At 34.3% G+C, this 20937-nt stretch overlaps 1 protein-coding gene across 1 annotated transcript in view; it reads right to left on the bottom strand.

Moving 5' to 3' along the window:
- The window catches only part of LOC150077468 (uncharacterized), a 31229-nt gene that overhangs the window by 1661 nt on the left and 8631 nt on the right, over positions 1–20937 (bottom strand). The window contains exon 2 of the mRNA XM_090386326.1: positions 13949–14069. Coding sequence (XP_090242452.1) covers positions 13949–14069 — 121 coding nt within the window. The remainder of the gene's footprint in view (positions 1–13948; positions 14070–20937) is intronic.

Below are 20937 nucleotides of genomic sequence, written 5' to 3'. Positions count from 1 at the left end.
GATTGACTTTAGTTTAGTTTACCATGAAAGTAGTTTCAAATTTTCTCTCTCTCTTTTTTTTTAAATAGCCTCAAAGAGATCAAGTGAGTGAGCTAAAACTAACAATGGGAAAAAGACAAAACGCTATTGGAAAAAGCTGTCATAAACTAAACTGGACATTCTACAAAAAGATTGGACTTGGGAGAGCATCAGATTTATACTATATTTAGTGGTCTTGAGTGATCTCAAAATTAACAGTACTGCAAGCTGTTATTGTAAATAATATTAAACAATATATATATATACTGTATATATATATATATATATATATATATATATATCCAATATTTTAAATTAAATAAATTAAACATAAGCCAGTAGTATGGCAAAAACTGTAGAGCGAAAATTAACATGAAAATAACCCAAATAAACAATCGAACGAAAGAAGAATAGATATAAATAGTAACCCAGAAACCCTTGTATAATTTCGATCTTTAAATCCAATTAACAAAAACTATACAAAATTTAGGATAATGCCAATTATTTATTAATTTAGTGGTACCCCCCCAGAGGTACCAGTTCCGAAAGACGTGAAATATCACAAAAAAGAAGGAACTACCAAACGATAGCAAAATCAAAATAAATTAAATTAAAATAAAATAGACTGACCATCATGCCCCATCTCGACAGAGGACCACGAGGCCAATAATGGTCATGGAATCGCTGCATTTCAATCGCTATACAAATCATCGCCATGGTGAAAAGATCGAAGTACCAATTCACCCTCCTTCCTCCGATCGATCGATCCACCAATGCAGAGGATTTGCACGGCGGTGGTCCTTATGCAGCGAAAAATAAAATATAGAACAGACAGCACTCTAGAGCAGAGCCACACCACTGACATACTGTAAGCTGAATCAGCTTATATAGAAGAAAAAGGAAAATAGATAGCGGCACAGGCGTTGCTAAATTAGCATATCGACCCGTTACTATTGAATTATATTAAATGTTAATGAAAATTATAATAAAATAAATAATGAATTAAGCATTTCAGCTTACAGTATGTCAGTGGTGTGGCTCTGCTCTAGAGTGCTGTCTGTTCTATATTTTATTTTTCGCTGCATAAGGACCACCGCCGTGCAAATCCTCTGCATTGGTGGATCGATCGGAGGAAGGAGGGTGAATTGGTACTTCGATCTTTTCACCATGGCGATGATTTGTATAGCGATTGAAATGCAGCGATTCCATGACCATTATTGGCCTCGTGGTCCTCTGTCGAGATGGGGCATGATGGTCAGTCTAAATTAATAAATAATTGGCATTATCCTAAATTTTGTATAGTTTTTGTTAATTGGATTTAAAGATCGAAATTATACAAGGGTTTCTGGGCTACTATTTATATCTATTCTTCTTTCATTCGATTGTTTATTTGGGTTATTTTTATGTTAATTTTCGCTCTACAGTTTTTGCCATACTACTGGCTTATGTTTAATTTATTTAATTTAAAATATTGGATGTATTTCAGCTTCATATGGAGGAATTGCATGTCGCTGCCTCTAATGAATGCTTAAGGATTTATTTATTTATACATTTCATTATAATTTAACTTTATTTAATATAATTCAATGATAATATATATATATATATATATATATATATATCTCTGATAATTAAAATAAATCTGGTATTTAAAATAAAATAATCAGCCAGTAGTACGGCAAAAATGTAGAGCGAAACGCAACGTAAAATAATAAAAAAATAAACAAACAGGGAAGGGAAAGTAAAGATAATAAGACAAAAAGTAGTCGATAATCCCCTGTATAATTTAGCACATTAAACCCAATTAATAAATACAATGTAAATTTAAAATAATGCCAATTATAAATAATTTAGCGGTACCCCCCTCGAAGGTACCTGTTCCAAAAGACGTGAAATATCACCAAAAAGGGAAAAAGGAACTACAAAAAACTAAAATATCAAAATGATAGACTGACCATTATGCCCCATATCGACAGAGGACCACAAGGCCAATAATGGTCATGGAATCGCTGCTAGTTTTTTGTAGTTCCTTTTTCCCTTTTTGGTGATATTTCACGTCTTTTGGAACAGGTACCTTAGAGGGGGGTACCGCTAAATTATTTATAATTGGCATTATTTTAAATTTACATCGTATTTATTAATTGGGTTTAATGTGCTAAATTATACAGGGGATTATCGACTACTTTTTGTCTTATTATCTTTACTTTCCCTTCCCTGTTTGTTTATTTTTTATTATTTTACGTTGAGTTTTGCTCTACATTTTTGCCGTACTACTGGCTGATTATTTTATTTTAAATATCAGATTTATTTTAATTATCAGAAATATTTGGGCTTCATGTGGAGGATGTGCATTTGCTGCCTCTAATGATAGCTTCATATCGATATTTATTTATTTTTATTACTTTTGCCTAACTTTTACATTACATTATATATATATATATATATATATATATATATATATATATATATATATATATATATATATATATATAATCTATTATGAAATATAAGAATAGATGTAAAATGTATACATCTATGTATCAAATTAATCAAACATAACGTACTACATACATCCTCAGAAATGCTTGCCACTCAGAGAGCTTTTCTTGTAATCCATTTTGCTTTCCCTGTTAAGAAACCAGCAATAATTTCCCATTGTGGCAGTACCCCAGCAACACTGGTATCACTTTACAATAATTGATATGTCCTGAAGAGAGCATTCCCCCTTGCTTATCAGTTACACTTCTCACATTTTCAGGGTAAAAACTGAGAAGGGAATGAAGAAAATGAATTTAAGATATAAAGCAGTGTATTATGTTGTGTATATTGCAGTAAAGTTTATACCAGAAATTTATAGTTTTCTTTTCTTCTTCCAAGAAAATCCATGAACTGCTTTAAGTAACCAAGCTGCTAAATCAAGAGTAACCAACTAAAACTAAGAGTAACCAAGCTGCTAAATCAAGCATCCTGTTGGCTATGTTTGAAATACATCATCTTGGGCACCTCCATAGCCAGGTGGGCAGGAGCAGCAGTGTGTAGCACACGCTTCTTGATTAGACTGGGGTTCGAGCCCGTGACCACCAAATACAGAGGATGCGGAAAGATCAGGGAATGTGGCCTTAGTTGCTAATGCTCCTAAAAACCAAACTAACAAATAACATCATCTTTAAGGGGGGTTTCTTAATTTGACGCCCAATGAAAATTCCTTCTGTTAGTTTTGCATCTGTTAAATTAGGAAACACTTCTCTTATGTAGCAAAATCCGCTTCCTTCTTTAACGACACCCTTAACAAAATTTTTCATTAATCTAAGCTTTATATACAAAGGTGAAAGAATCGTTTTGGTTTAACCAGAGGAACATAATTTATATTACTTCTTCTGGTAAAAATTGCTCTCTTATTTCCCACTGCTGCAAAATATGTTTTTTGTTGTACAACTGTCCCACAAATATAGAAACAAAAGTATTTTTGAAACCCATCCTTAGAACATTAGGTTATTCCATGATCCCACAGACATTCCAAGCAATGTCGTCGTACTTTATTGCACTCAGGATCGTGAACATACTAACATATGAAGTAGAGAAATTGATGGAAATGCATTTCAACTATGCAGCAAAATGCTTTTAAACTTAATTTTGAGTTATTTATGATTAATGCCCAGTTTGTTCAGAAGACCACCAATATCTTTAGAGAAACAGTCTTCCAGAACAAAATATTTTGTTAAGAAAATTTTCAATAACTGTAATTTTAGTTCCTGCTTCAATAATTTACACATTGTAACTTAGATAAAGGAGTTCTACTTAATTTTTAACTATGTTTAAATCACAAACTAAGTCATTTGACTCTTCTTGCTTAATTAATTAAGTGCATTATAATTTTCTGATTGGTAGTCCATATCTGCTGAAGTAAACATTCCAGCAATTTTCAAAATAAGGATCCCCGCTACATTCATCACTGCTTGCTTTATCCCATTATTTTGGATGATCTTGTATCAGCAGGTCTTTATCTTGTGGAACAGGCCTTAAAATTGCAGATGATACATTAGGATGTATGCTGGCTATGCTTGCTTTTTCCTGGCTAACTCTGATATTTATGTCATGCAAAAATAGCAAATATCAACATGGTTGCACAACTATCGTCACACCACACACACACAGCCAAAAGTTACAGATTTAATTTTCCAGGTTAGCCACACCCACAGATATGTGGTGCACGTAGAACAGTACATATACAAAGCCCACATTTTGTACCGATCCTCAAAATCTCAATAAAATTATAAAGAATATGCACATTTAGTAATACTGTAGGTTTCCTTCCTTTGTTGTAAACTATTCACACACACATAGCAGAAACTGTCAGGGCGATTCAGACCCTTTCTTTGCTTCTGCTTATATATTTTAACAATACAATGTTATGCAAAACACAAAATGCAATGGATGTGCAAATAAACTGCACACATATTGACACTATAACTGTCTTTCCATTACTGAAAGAGAGAGAGAGAAGTAGGAGTCAGACAGACAAGGAATCCTCCTCAACATTACTACAATATATGAGTCCATGCCAACATTATTATTTGCAGGTAATACAACAGATCAGGGTCATATCTACTTCCCTCATTTATAGTAAGATGTATGTATTATAGGTAAATACATATATACTTGTACATGCATCAACACGGTTGGTTGGTCTGCAGTACCCCCTCTTTGTGCTCAAGGCTCTAGAGTTTCAACAGACACTTCCCAAATGTGACTTTGAACACTCTCAACATCAACTTGGACCTATGTTCGATTGACAAGTCATATCGAGATGACATCTTGAGCTATCTTACTGTATGTACGTAAAGGGCAGGTGTGCAAGTGCCGGTCCTAGTATGCCGATGTCATTTTATATTATGCTTAATTTGTAGTCTTGTTTTTTATTAAGATTAATTCCCTGTTCAGATATTTTGTCTTTAATGGTTACTTTGTAGCTGAACTTTGTATTTTTGTGATTGGTCACTTGTATACTGAATGTTTTGTAAGATTCTTCTGGTTGTCTGTGCAGGGAATCAAAAATGTATACCAGTTAATTTATTAAAGAATTTTATTATTAATTATAGTAAGACAGTGTTCTCTCCAGGACCTATCGAATGGGCACACTGCCGGGTGAATTTAATTGACTGCCTGGCTAAAATTTAAGCGATTCTTGTGGTACCGTATGGTACTGCTCACTGATCTCGATCGATTTTAATTCGAACATACTATGCGATCTAGGTCAATGCAACAGGAGCATATAATGTTAAGTTATGCAATTAATTTTTTCTCTGGATCACTTAAGTCACATTTATAAAAGTACAAGTTAGTGCAATTGCATCATTTTTGCAATGTACAAAAATGATGCAATTGCACTAACTTGTACATTAGTTAAACTCTTAACGTAACCTGAGGCTTTAGCCCTAAACTATATCGTAATCTAAGTCACATTTATAAATAACAGAAAATTTTATAATATCGCAAAGTATTACACTTCCCCGCCCGGCTACTTCATAATGCCACATGGCTGGCAAAATTTTCTGGGGAGAACACTAGTGAGATATATGTATTATGGGTAAACACAAATACTTGCATTCATTACAGTACTTGTACATGTAGAAATTGTGACATGTCAAAGTTTAAGAATTATTTTCAAAATCTATACATAAAAATTGACTACAAACAGTTGATTGATATCAGGAAAGAGAAAATCATGCTGTCCAGTGCATTTAATTAAGAAGATAAATCCTCCACAGCAGAAAACACTGTTCTCACACAAAGTAGCTATTGTCAGTGATGCCACTGTCAGTGAAATGGGAAACATTTAAAAAAAAAAAAACTGGTGAACAGGACCAGGGTATTCTGCCAGGGTCCAAAGCTGATGACATAATACACAACTATCAAAGCATAAAAGGTGATACTGTTGTACCCATTGGCATTAATGATATCAATAATAAGAAATCTGAGGATTTACTTAATAGATAGAGGATAATATAGAGAAAATTTCACAAGTTAGGATTCAAATTTGAAAGTGTTTGCAAACTTGCCCAGACATGACAGGAGAGAATACACAAGATGGGAGTTTTGTCAATCAATTCTGCCCTGGAGAGACAATGCAATACTCATGGGATAGATAGAATTTTTCTTAGCACAGCGTGAAATTGTCAACAGGAGTGAGTATGTTGTTACAGGAATGGGATGCACATAAATAGGCAATGAATACTTGCTGATGCTAACAAGGGAGTGTTGGATGGGTTGGAAAACTGATAAGGGGGGGGGGAACAAACTAACAGATTACCAGTAGCTGCAGGCAGAGATGAAAATGATTCTTGCACTGCTTCAATGGGGACATGGAGCAGCCTGGAAAGCAAAGTGTCAGGGATTATAAGAACTGACGAGAGTCCTCATGGGACAAGTAAATACATGGGCTGTGTTATGTTTACTAAGATTAAAAAGCATGTGCATGTACTGCATCTTTTTGTCCTTAGTAACCCTAACACAGTCCATGTATTACTTGTCTAGAATTAATGCTATTCTAACCATGTATTACTTGTCTAAAACTAATTCTAGAAAAACAGCAAACAAATCTGTTGAATTTGAAGTACTGGTTAGGTTATCAAATGCAGACATTGTGTAGAACTATCAGAAGAGATGTAGTGCCACTCAGATAAGGGATGTGGGAAACAACGCATGCAGAAAGGACAAACAAGAGGGGGAGGGGCTGAATTTAGGCTCTTGGTTAAGAAGCACAAAATCTAAGGAAGTGCCTCCAGTTGACGTGGGTAGCCAATGCAATGTTGAGTCAATTTAGTGTGACAAAAAACTGAGAAAACAAAAATGAGAACAGAAATGTGCTGATAGGTCAACGACAGTGAGAGTATAACAAAAAACTACACAGACAAACAGATTAGTCCAGTATATCAGAATGTCTTATAATGAGTGATTTTAACTTTACAGATATTGACTAGAAACTGTGGGCTGGTTGCTCACAGTAGTAAGACTTTTCTGGATTTATTGGATGACCGTTTTCTAAACAAGCATATTAAAGACGCAATATGAGAAAGCAATACTCTTGATCTGATTATCAGCAGTGACTCCTCATGCATTAAAATCCAGATAAAGGAAACACTAGGTGGTAGTGATCACAATGTATTAATATGAGATTTATGTAAAAACATTACTATTGTCAAGCGTAAAGGAAAGGGATTTTGCTTTCATTAAGTTAACTATAATGGACTTAGCCAGTTTTTAATGTTTTTTCAGTGGAACCAACTGATGACATTGCCAACTTTAAATTCTAATGAGAAGTATTCTGGCAAGTAATCATAGAAGCTTTTTATACCAAATAAGAAATACTGGTCAAGGTTTAGACCTAAGTGGATGTCAAATGAACAACTAATGAGATTAGTAGCAGAGAAACAAAATGGATGGGATGATTACAAATTAGCAGGGAACAAAGCAGCCTACAGTACATATAAACTAGTCTGCAATCAAGTCACTAAGGGAATTAGACAAGCTAAGGCAGATTATGAGGTCTTTGGGTAAGAATACAAAGAAAAGTAGTAAAGAATTCTGTGATTATGTTAATATTAGAAAGAAAGAGATGAAACAAGTTGGGCCACTAGATCAGTGTTTCTCAAACTTTTTTGGATCACTGCTCCCCCTAAAAAAAAAATCCTCGCCAGGACTTTTTTTAGCCCACCAGTATAAAGTGCAGCTAAATAACTGAAATGAATATTTGTCTGTTTGCCTCCAAAAACATAAATGCAGCTCTGCATGTATGTGTATGAATTATAAAGAAAACTATTTACTGCACTTTATTCCTTCTTCGTAAAAAATTACAACTACATAAATAAAGTCAGTTATAGTCACTTAAATTAAGTCATAAAAATTAAAGTTAATTACATAAATAAGTCATATTAATGGAAATAGTTAATTATATTTTAATATTTAATGCGATGGATGAGCTTGGTGGAGATTTATTAGCTTATCAATATTAGGTTTAATATCTGTAAGTAGAAGTCGTAAATCGCCAAGTTTAACAACATCCAGACAATTTCTCTGTTTTGTCAGCAATTGAGATACAGCACTGAAACTGGTTTCGACTAGATATAATGTTGGAAAAGAAATAAGTAATTTTTTTACAATTCCCCACAATGCAGGATAATGGTCAAGGATTTTCTTTTGTAACCAAAATTCCTGATATGAATTTTGAAATTTTGGCTTCAGTTCAACTTCATTTTGTAACTCAATCAATTCTTCTTCTACAAAACGTTCACCATCGTCATTATTTAAAAAAGGATTTATAACTCAATCTGGAATTTTCAAATTAAGGCGATCTTCGAGCCTTTCCTGCATATCTCCGTGCAACATTTCTAGATGATTACAAAAAGTTAGTAGAGTTTCATCAGCTATTTTTTCTTTTTTCTCTATTTCCAACAGATTTGGAAATTGATACAATTCACGTCGTCCTACGTTGCACATAAAAAGCTTTAATTTTGAAATAAATGCTGAAATTTGAGTTTTTGCCTTAATAAGAGTTACATCTTGTCCTTGTAATGCAAGTTCATTGAGCTGAATCTAGTAAATAAATCTGCAAGATAAGCAATATCAGTTTTCATTTTCTTGAGGTCATTACTAAGGTCATTGTTCCTATCTTCAAAAAACTCAACAACAGTATCAAAGAGTTCATAAAATCTGTTGAGACAGTTGCCTTTTGACAGCCACCAAACTTTGGAGTGAAGTAGCAATCATTCAAAATCTTCACTTTTGATCACAAAGCTTTCGAAATATACGATCATTCAAAGAATGTGCTTTAATTTTGTTTATAGCAGTAATAACAGTTTGTAGAGAATTGTGCAGTTGATCATTAAGTTTTTTTGCAACTAAATACTGACGGTGAATGACACAACGAACAGTAATGATATTTGGCACAGCATTTTTTAAACAAGCCATAAAACCCTTGTAATGGCCAATCATTGATGGTGCTCCATCCGCCCCCTGTCGGCCCCTTTTCATGCCTAACTTCCCCATGGATAATTTAAATGCCCCCAGGGGGCGATATTACCCACTTTGAGAAGCACTGCACTGGATGCAAAGAAATCATGAATGGGAATATATAACTGGGGGCAAAATGATTTTGTAATAATTGAGAAAAAAAAGTGGAAGAAAAATTACTGAAGCTAAAAGTAAATGAGGACTGAAGCTGATGAAACCTATCCATTTGTATTAAACAAAGCAGCAAAAGAAGTAAGCAAATCTTCAGCCATAATTATGAGAGCAACCACAGATTCAGGGGAGGTCCCAATGGATCGGAGATGTGCAAATGTCTTGTCTACATAATTCAAAAAAGCAGGCAAAAGGGTGAAATGAGTAATTACAGATGTGTGCAAGCCTGACTTCTGTTAGTAAAAATAGTCACTGGTTAAAAAAGTAATGCAGGACCACCTAGACAAGAATACAATTATACAGCAGTCACAGCATAGATTTGTTAATTTGGCTACTATGATGTAGTAACAAAGGAAATGGATGCAAAAACTAAATTTGACATCATACATTTAGATTTCAGAAAAGCTTTTGATACTGTTCTACATGAAAAACTGTTATACAAACTGGAGCTGTGTGGCATTAGGGGCAATCTACTGATATGGATAAAGAGAAGATTGAGTGGGAGAAAACAGAGTTGTTATCAATGGGCATTATTCTTTTTGAACTAATGTTATTAGTGCAGTCCCCCAGGATTCAGTGCTGGGTCCATTGTTATTTTCTACATTTATCAATGATATTGATAAAGGCATATCAGGTTTAATGTCTACGTTTGTAGATGACACAAAGATTGGGAAGGTGGTTAATGACAATAATCAGGATATGCTACTACATCAAGATCTAGAAAAATTAAGGAGATAGGCTGAAAGTGGTAACTGAAATTTAATACTGACAAATGCAAGGTAGCTGTTGTTTGTTTGGGCTTAATGGTGCAAGGGCAATTGAGCCACAATGCACCTAATCTGTGATGAAAAGTAGCATATAGTTTCCTGAAAGGTTTTTGACTAGAATTTATTGTGCATCACGTCATCAAATCTGTTTGAAGACAAATATTTTGGCTATATTCGATGTATCTGCTAACAGTCAGGCTAACATGAGAGGCATACTTATGGTAGAGAATGAGTCATGGGTTGCTTGTTGATCTCTGTTGTGTATGGGACAGTCTATATATTGAATTGTGAGCTGTGAGCTATTACAGTTTGGACATTCTGCAGCAGGGGTCCCCAAACTATGGTTCACAGGCCAGATCCAGCCCACAAAAGAATTTTATCCAGCCCACTGATATTTCAATTAGATTACAATAAAATTTATGAAAAACACATTTTACAGATTATTTTACCATTCGTCGGTTGATTAACAGTGTTGACACCTCTGTGTCATCAGCTTAGTCTTTTTAGATATTAATTCTGTTATTTCCACTCAAAGCTATCCTTTGAAACGTCATTAAAATAATCTGTTAATCTTGACCCTGTCATTAAATAGCAATAGGCATTAGAGACAGTGTTGGGGATTTCCTAATCCCTCACCAGCCTGCACAGCAATCCTAATGTCTACAGCATGGGAGCAAAGGTTACCCTAGGCTTCCACTACACAAGAATCCCGAATCCCGGATAAAATCTGGCACCAGCAGCATGGTCTGATGATTGGTATCAATAAGATCCTGAACCAGCCTGCACATGAATCCTGATGTTCAGAGTATTGGGAGCAAAAGTCACCCCTGGCTTCTACTATACAAGAACCCTGAATTCAGAATAAAAACATGACACTATCCTATTGGTTAATGAAGTCAGTCCCTCTGCTATAAATTAACTGCTGGCAGCCTGTATGCACATTAAGTTTCTGGTAGCATCGGCAAGAGGAGGCTGTTGATAGGTATGAATTTAATCTCTTTGTATTACCTTAGCTTTCCTGTTTTCTATTGTAACAGCAATTCAAAACTTAATTCTTTAGAATTGTAATTTGCAAATTATATTGGTAATTACAATTTATATTATTGGTAATTGTAACTGTAATATCCTAAAATATTCAAATTTGTAGACCTTTCTGTTCTCCCCATAGCATGGTCTGATGATTGGTATCTGTAAGATACCCTAAATTTCACCTTATTAAACTATATTATTAATTTCACGTGGTATAAGAGCCATATGAATATAATAATAACCTTTATGTTAAAATATTTCATAAAATTTTAAGACATGTCAGTGCTTACTTCAAAATTCGTGAGTATTTTTTTTTTTATTCCAGTGACCCCATAAAAATCATGTCGAAGTTGATGTCGAAAAAAAGGAAAGTTGATGCTGAGTATCTTGTTTTTAATGAGCAGTGGCCAATTAATTACTGTTTTGCACAGCTCAATGATACTTGCACATGTATGATCTGCAATGAAACCTTGTCGGTGTTCAAGAAATATAATATGAAATGTCACTACACCACAAAACATGCCTCAAATTGGGATAAATTTCAAGGAGCTTTGCGGCAGATAAAACTCCAAGAACTAACCCAAACTTTTCAAAGTCAACAACAGAAGATTAGAACTTTTACTCAGCAAAATTTATCTGCAGTTAGAGCTAGTTTTCAAGCCTCCCAAGTCATTGCCGAAGAAGGAAGGGCCTTTATGGATGGAGAATTTGTAAAACAAATTTGTTCAGCAATTGCAGAAGTATGTCCTGAGAAAGTAAAGAATTTTGCATCTGTAAATTTATTTTCATCAAATTTAATGAGAAGAATAGAAGATTTGGAAGCCGATGTTCAAAATCAACTCATAGAAAAAGTTTGTGAATTCACATATTTTTCAATAGCAATTGATGAGAGTGAAGATACAGTTCAGTACAGTAGCCACATACAGTTCAATTACTAATTCATATCCGAGATGTAAATCAAAATTTTGCAGTAACTGAAGAGCTAGTTGCATTAGAAAGCTTGAAAGATACAAAAGGTGAAAATATATTTTTGAGTATGTCAGAAGCAATTGAATTGGGATTTGCTATCAGCGGTTATGACAGATGGCACTAAAAATATGGCCAGTATTAAAACTGGGCTCATGGGCTTCATAAATATCTTGAGAATAAAAAATATTTAAAAAATCAATGCAATTTCATTGTATAATTCACCACCAGTCTGTGTGCAGAAAATTTTTGGGCATAGATTCAGTGATGTCAACTGTTAATATCAACAGTAAATTTTATTTACAAGACTGGTCTGAATCATCGGCAATTCAAAAATTTTCTTGAAACTATTGAGGCTGAATACAGTGATTTGTCGTTGTTGTTATTTGGTTTTTAGGAGCATTAACAACTTAGGCCATATTGCTCTGTTGATATGTGGGGGTCATTCCTTGACCTTTCCGCATCCTCCGTATTTGGTGGTCACAGGCTCGAACCCCAGTCTAATCAAGAAGCGTGTGCTACGCACTGCTGCTCCTGCCCACCTGGCTACGGAGGCACCGTGATTTGTCATATTACACTGAAGTACGATGGTTGAGTCACAGTAACGTGTTGAAGCAATTTTTTGAACTTAGGATCGAAATAGATCTATTTATGAACGAAAAATTTAAACCTGTTCTGGAACTGTCAGATCTCAAATGGTTGTGGAATCTTGCCTTTTTAACAGATATATGTGAACACCTGAATTTTCTTAATATGAAATTACAAGTATGAGACAAACTTGTCAATGAATTGTATTATAATGTCAAAGCATTTGAAACAAAACTGGAGTTATTTAAAAGTCAACTACTATGGAATAATTTTTCACATTTTCCATGTTGCAATAATTTATCTAAAAAATATGCCTAGTTGCAATTTTCCACTGAAAATTTTGTTCAAAACATTAGTTTGTTGCAGGAAAATTTTGAGGCTAGGTTTTCTGATTTTAAAAATAATTCAAAGGTGCTTGAACTTTTTCAAAATCCATTTGATGATGAGAATTTACAATTAGATTTAGGATCTTCAATCTAATGATGCACTGAAAACAATATTTAAAAATGAAAATCTAATTCAATTTTATTCAACATTATCCAAGTCAGATTAGATTATCCAAAAATTAAAAAATTTTGCAAGAAAGGTTACATCAATTTTCGGAAGTACATATATATGTGAGCAAACCTTTTTCAAAAATGAAATATGTAAAATCAAAAATACGATCATATCTAACTGACCTGCATTTACATGACTTTTTAAGAATTGGAACTAGTACTTTAAAACCCGATATTACGAAACTTAGGAAGGACGGTTACAGGACACAGATGTAGAAATTTGTTTTCAGCCACAAGGTAGTTTATTGCTGGCATAAACTTCTATCTGATGTTGTGTAAGTGAGTAGTCTGAATAAATTTAAGAAGGAACTTGACATATTATTATAGGGGGTGGGCAGGTGATATGGGAAGTGCTTTTGTTTTATTTTAATTTATTATAATTTTTGGCTGATGCTGTATAAGCTTGCTTACTTGCAATCACTCATTTATTTAGAATAAATGAGTGATTTCTTATTTAGAATAAGTTCTAAAATGTGTTATCTGAGTGATAGAGAGAGAGACCACAATAAATATTAACTTTTTGTAATTAAAAAACCATTTAACAGTAGATATCAATCTTACCTATACAAGAAATAAAATAAGTCAATTATGTCACATGCACAGTTAGTATTCCAAGAACATTTAGAATTGTTTAATTCCTTTTTAATCACACTGTATATTAGAGAGAACATATTAGTTGCATTACAGAGCTATTATGTATATGGTGTATTACAGCAATAAGACAAAATTAAAACCTTTATAAATAATTAAATAATTTTTTTTCCTTTCCTGTACTATAAAACAGGTACCTACCCTCTTGTGTACTTTAGATATTAAATAAATACATAAATTTAAATAATTTACCTTTTGCAATTTCATCTTTCTGCTGCTTTTCCAAAAATGCCCTCACTGCTTTAGAAGCCACTCCCTTTTTTGGCTCCTTTTTGGCTGGGGCTAAAGATGTACTATATCTTTTAACACCTGACTGAAAAAATAAATTATTTAAATTAAAATTTAAAAAATAAAATTAAATTAATTGAAGATTACGATTTATCAAGCAATAAATTTCTTCAAAAAAAATCTATAAATTCAGTTAAAAAGGATAATTATTAACCCAACAATAGCATCGCATCCCCTCCAATTAACAATTCAGTCGATTCTTTTTGTACCTGCCTAATAGTATATCTATTCTTGCATGTGTTGTGCTTTTTTTATCCATTTATATTGTTTTTTACTTCATGAAAGACAGGTATCCCTGAGAGGGCAGATATGTTACTCCATTATGTCCAGCCAAATACAGCTTTTCATGTAGCAAAACACAGTTTTTCATCATAATGGCATATTTTTTACTAACCAAAAGCTTTCCGACATTCACTACTCATCTCTGTGAGAATTTATCACAGAAAACATGAGCAATTCCAGTAGTTTTTTTTTTAATGAAAACCCCAAAAACAAAAGGTATTAGAAACTATAGTACTTAGTACCATGCTTGGGTTGAAGGTTGAGAAGATACTTGTTGATATTAGACTTCAATTTCTGTAGATTGCAATTTTCAGGAAATACAGGGTGTCCAGAAAAAAAAATGTATACACACTTTGATAATTTTATAATTTAATTTTATAATTTTATAATGAAGAAAAAATGTGAGAAAAAAATATGCATTAACGCAAGTGTTTAAATTGTCCTCCATTCCCAAGCATTGACATCGTCAAGAAACTGAATTCCATACATCATGTAAGATATTAAGATATCTCTTGATATTGCAGCACATTCTGCTTCAATATCTTGCCATAATTCAGTGATTGTTGCTGGTTTTGTGGCATAAACTTTATCTTTGAGGTATCCCCATAAATAAAAATCCAATAGCATTAGATAGAGAACGCAGGGAGAACTCAACACTGCCTCCTCATCTAATCCATCTGTTTGGGAAAGTTTCATCCAGATAAGCCTTAACATTGCGATGAAAATGAGGAGGTGCCCCATCGTGTTGATAATAAAATTCATCATCATCCTCAAATAGCTCACGAATGTGTGGGACAATTGATTCCTGAAGCAAGTTGAGTTAAACAGCACCAGTAACAGTTGCATCAAAAAAAGAATGGTCCAATGAAACCCAAGGATGATAATCCATACCCAACTGTAATGCCCAGTAAATTCAAACGTTGTTTCTCAGTAACATGTGGATTCTCGGTTGCCCAGTGTGAACAATTATGGCAATTAATTGTACCATTCAACTTGAATGTTGCCTCATTACTCCAAACAATCTTATTGGTAAACAGAGCGTCCTCTGCAGATTTTCTTAAAAACCACTCGAAAAATATAACCCTACGATCAGAATCATCTTTGTTCAGGGCCTGCACTAATCTTGGAATGTAACTTTTCCATTTTGCACACTGTATTTGGGGATCACCGTTTCACGAGCAGTTTGTCGGACAGATTTCCTTGGTTTTTCGGAAAAGTTCCAGCCCTCTTGTGATCTCGTGGATGTGCGAGGTCTTCCTGATCGTTGCCTGTGTACATTTTGTACAGTGCCATATGCTTCAAACTTATCCCGAATACATGACATTGTGAGATGCATTGGTGGTTCAGTATGGTATTCACTCCTAAACTGTCTCTGGACTTTGTTGATATTTTCTGACTTCCAATACCACTTCAACACAAATTTCCATTGTTCAAACGTAAGCCTGGTCTTCTCCATTATTACCACCAACTTGCAACTGAAAAAGAAAAAAGGTTACTGAGTTATGGGCTGATAAAATTGTATAAATTTTTTCTGGATACCCTGTATATGTGAAGGGAGATTGTTCCAGAAAACTGAAATTGAAGGAATAAATAAGTAGAAATGTTGGTTCTGTGAGTTTGAAGTTGGACAGCAAAAAGTTGCCGACTGGTTGCAACATGTGTTTGGACTGGTTTGGAAGAGAGAAGAGAAGATAAAGTCAATTCAGAAGAAGAGTGCCTGTGAAGGATCTACAGAAAAGGCATGCAGTAGAAACAGAATGTCTAAGAGACAGAGCGTGGAGAGACTTTGTAAGAGATGGATCATTCATTTATCAAACTGCCCTCTTCTGAATGAATTTGACAGATTTGAGATTTGTACAGAGTGAGTAGCTGTTTAGATGAAAAGTAACGCCAGGAGCAAACGAGAAAATCCAATTTGTAAGATGCAAAGAAAGCAATATTTGAGATGTGCTTATATGCAAGTTGGTAATGACCAACATAGATATGTGATCTTGTCTAGAAATCTGAGTACCACTGAAGATAAGCACAGAAGCAGAAGAAACCTTTTTGCAAGATATAAGACACAACTGAGTTTTAGAAGGATTTAAATTTACTAAGTTATCTTTGCCTTACTGAAGAATTACCTGGAGATCGGCATTTAAGAAATTGGTAGTGGATATTCAAGAAGTTAAACCTGTTTGTGCAGAGCAAGGTTTTCCAAACTGGAAGGTGGAATGCAACATGCTATCATCAGATAAACTATAGATAGGATTTCCATTCAATGGTAAAAACCAAACTGGAAGGTGGAATGCAAACTTTTTACAAACTGGAAGGTGGAATGCAACATGCTATCAACTGGAAATCCTATCAGATAAACTATAGATAGGATTTCCAGTCAATGGTAAAAGGCCACTAATATACAAGAGGAAAAGGGCTGGAGAGACAGAACTGAAGCTCAGGAAACACCTGCATTAGTGCAGAAGTTAGAAAACAGAGCCATCTACAATCACCTGCAGTAAGCAGTCAAAGAAAAACCTGGATAATCAAATTACAAAAAAAGAGTTCACAATATATTAAGATGGAATATTATTTAGATCTTTATGCCAAACACAATCAACACCTTTGAAATATAAAGATCAACTGCTTCAGTTTCACTAAACCTTTTCCAATGAATTGGTCCACAGATCAGTAAGTTAAGCCAGTAATGATCAACATAGATATGTGATATATGTGTAGTAATGGCCTTCTCCATTACTACAGTTCTGAAAATCTGTGCTCCTTCAGGAGCACAGGTTTTCAGAACAAGTGGAGAAATACCATTTGGACCTGGAGCTTTCTTGACATCAATATTGTTTAAAAAATCCTTTTGATGGAAGTTAAACTGGGAATGGTATGGAAGATAGACCTGTTGGTCTATCTTCCATACCATTCCCAGTACACTCCACTAAATGTAGTTTATCAGGAATGGTAGTAGGTGGTTTACTAAGATATCAATACAAGAATTTAAAGAAATGTAGGATGCTAGCAGGTCAGCTTTATCATTAGGTGGCAATAGAACTATCGAGTTTTAAAAGAGGTGAGAGTACAGATGGGCGTCAGTCGTGGCCAATAATTCTGGCAAGAGACCAGTATGACTTGTTCGACTACTGTTTGGATTAAAAGCAAGTTTTCTACTCTTAGCTTGTTCAAAATCTAGTTTGGACTGATTAATAACTAATTTACAATTGTTGCAAGCTTTGACAGAAAATGAATCTGGAAAATTAGATGGAAGCCGATTGTGATATACAACATTCTTATCTTGAAGAGCCTTAGCACATTTATTGAAAAACCAAGGTTTAGATAAATGATGAGATTTTAAGGTAGTGTAATGACCTCCCATGGATTGATCATTTCAGACCTACAAGAATAATTTCACTGACATGATCTGAGCAAACACTAACATCAGATTTAAAACAGTAATCCAACCAAGGAAAGGAAGAATAGAAATCGCACAGCTCATCCCATTTTGCATTCTTGTAAAGCCAAACAATACAAGGCTGAGAATGGACAGGAGAAAAAGACTCCAATGGAGAAGAGACCATCACCAAATTGTGATCCGAGGTGACTAGAGGGCCATTCACCTCAACATTAAAATCACCATGGAAAACTACTTCACCATTAAGAAAGTTGGACTAGAGAAAGTCAACTTTCAAAGATAGGAAATCAAAATAGTTCTTCCAAGTGATTAGTAGAGTTGAGAGAAAACGATGGAGGCAACAAGAATTTGACAAAATAGGGTAGAGTGATTTTAAGCTAGAGAAGATTTCAAAATAGGAAGTCTCTGACAAGAAATATCAGAGAAAACATATATACAAGAACCAACTCTGAACGGAAAGGAATCATAGAGTGAATAATCACGGCAACTGAGATTAATAGTGGTTGAGACAACTGATAACTAGAATTCTGTCAGAAAAAGTAAGTGGGTCTTGACAGATTGTAGCTGGAAATGGACATCATTGAGGTTGTAACTAAATGAACGAGGAAGTGTTTGGGAGGGTTAAATATTTTTGCAGATAAATTTACTCTATTAGTTTGACTATTCATGATTTGAATGAAATAAAGAATATACCCTGCTCCTTGACATAACATGGTCTTAACAATGCCCCCGCATACACACTACTCAGACTCACTCTACTCTAGTCACTATCCGGCAGAGTAGAGGCAGCAGCAGCAGCATTATTATATGCTAGCTAATCTGGATGCCTCCTACAGAGTTATCAATGGGTTTGGTCCAATAGACACTCTAACGTGCCTGAACACTCTGTTTTAGATCTGTAGCCTCAAAATGTAAAGATGAGTGGATCTTGCCATGATGCTCATACTGCATGGTGGAAGAGAGAAGGGTTGCTGGAGCTTTGCATTGGAGACTAAACATGGGTTCTGCCACTTCAAGCCTCCAATAAGCAAAGTGGTAGTACTTCACTACCACTTTGCTTACTACTAATATTGCCTGGTATTGACGACACAATTGTGTGGCATTCCTCTGTGCTTTGGACACCACATCTCAACCCCTGCTTACATTGGTTCACACATAGGTGTCATATTTCAGAACTTGCACACAAGGATTATATCCAAGGTTACTAATAGGCCCACCATCATAAGCAGAGGATTTGGCTGTCACAGAACAACTGTACTTTGCTGTAATCCAGTCCCCTTGACTCAAGTATCACCTGAATATCGGTTCCATCAGCATTTTAGACTCCAGGCAGCAATCCCAGCTTGTCATACCTGAGAGAATGTCTATGACAGCTTCAATGATCAAGTTTGTGGCCATGAGCAGTAAATCAGCTAACCTCACTATATTTGAGGATAAATGGGCCATAGGATGATAAATGATGATTAGGTGTTTAGCCAGTAAAATAATATCTTTAATACAAATAGATACTAAATATCTTTAATTACAAATAAATGTACATACACTCCATCTTAGATTTTATTTTGGTTTTTTTTTTTAGGAGCATTAGCAACTAAGGCCATATTGCTCCGGGATATGCGGTGGTCATTCGCTGACCTTTCCGCATCCTCCATATTTGGTGGTGACGGGCTCGAACCCCGGACTAATCAAGAAGCATGTGCTATGCACTGCTGCTCCTTCCCACCTGGCTACAGAGGCGCCTCCCTCTTAGAGACAACCGTTTTAGGTCTAGACAAGCGCTGGAGAAAAACTACACATGTCCATGCAGCAACAATAAACACCAGTTTAATGATTGAATGACCTACCTCATGCCCTCACATGCACAACTGTGTCCGTTAGAATAATTTTATCTCTAAAGTTTCCATTTTCTATTGAAGAAGAGGCACAATTTGTCTCAAAAGCTACAGTATCTATTTGTATTAAAGATATTATTTTACTGGCTAAACACCTAATCATCATTTATCTCACTATATTTGCATCCTATATTACCTAAAAGGCCAGAACATTATTCTAACAGGTAGTGCGCATCATGGCAGCAAAATTGATGCTTCAACCGAAGATAAAAAAAAAAAAAAAAAACATATTGTTATATTTTATAATTCTATAAAGAGGAGGAGTAGAGACTGACACAGTTGCATGCTATCACATCAACTAAAATACCCTGTTCCATGGCGATATTTTCTTCTCTAATGAATTTAGAAGGCATCAATTTGCAAGTGGCATCAAACGAAGGATATTCATAAGGGAAATAAAAATAATGTGCACACAAAACAACATACTGCAATTTTTTTTTTTGTACTTCAGCCCTTCAGAATTTTCATGTAGTGAATGTTCAAGAGCCTTGGAAAAAAAAGATATGAATGATTTCATGTTACTATTTCATGTTTATAATACTTGTCACACATGGAAGCAAAATTAGCACAAATTTATTAATTTTTTTCATTGAAATATGTTAATTTCAATTTTTTATAAATTGAAATTATTGACTTGAAATTATTTACAAAAAGCATTTTTTATAAATATTGACTTCATTTTTTGGAGTAATACCAAAGTTTTATGCAATTAATGCCTCCACAAACTTAAATTTGGCAGATATTACATGTTTCAATTTTATATTACCAATATATTTCTGAAAATTTAAGTATAATTAATAAACTTTCTATGTCATTAAAACTAATGAATATTTTTTATAGACAAAAAACACATTTGAAAAATTTTTCAGATTTTCAAATTTTTATTATTAAAAAAATGAACACTGTAATCTAATAAAATTTGAAGCATTAGTACACTAAAAGCACAATTCATCAAAAGCCAGATGATTTTTTAAAATATTCAAGTTAAAATCTGGGGCCCTGTCAGGGGACCAATATCACTTGTGTTACAAAAGGGGTCAATACTACAGCCAGGTTTAAACTATGATCACTGCTGGTAATTTTATTAATAATGTATTTTAAATTAGAATATAATATGAACTTTTTTAATTAATTTATTAGAACTTTTTAACTACCTAAGTATGCATTATGAAGACACTGGTTCTTAATATACTGTATTTATCCAGTCATACTTATATCTGCAGTACAAGGAAAAAACCATCTTCAAATCTGCAAATAATGCATCCTTTTCATAAAAACATTGCCGATGGCATTTGTACTCTTGCTCAGACTACACACGAGGGGAC

The sequence above is a fragment of the Mastigoproctus giganteus genome, chromosome 12, assembly GCF_048544385.1.
Source record: "Mastigoproctus giganteus isolate SK-2022 chromosome 12, ASM4854438v1, whole genome shotgun sequence".
Lineage (NCBI taxonomy): Eukaryota > Metazoa > Arthropoda > Arachnida > Uropygi > Thelyphonidae > Mastigoproctus > Mastigoproctus giganteus.
This window is presented reverse-complemented; position numbering and strand designations above follow the sequence as displayed.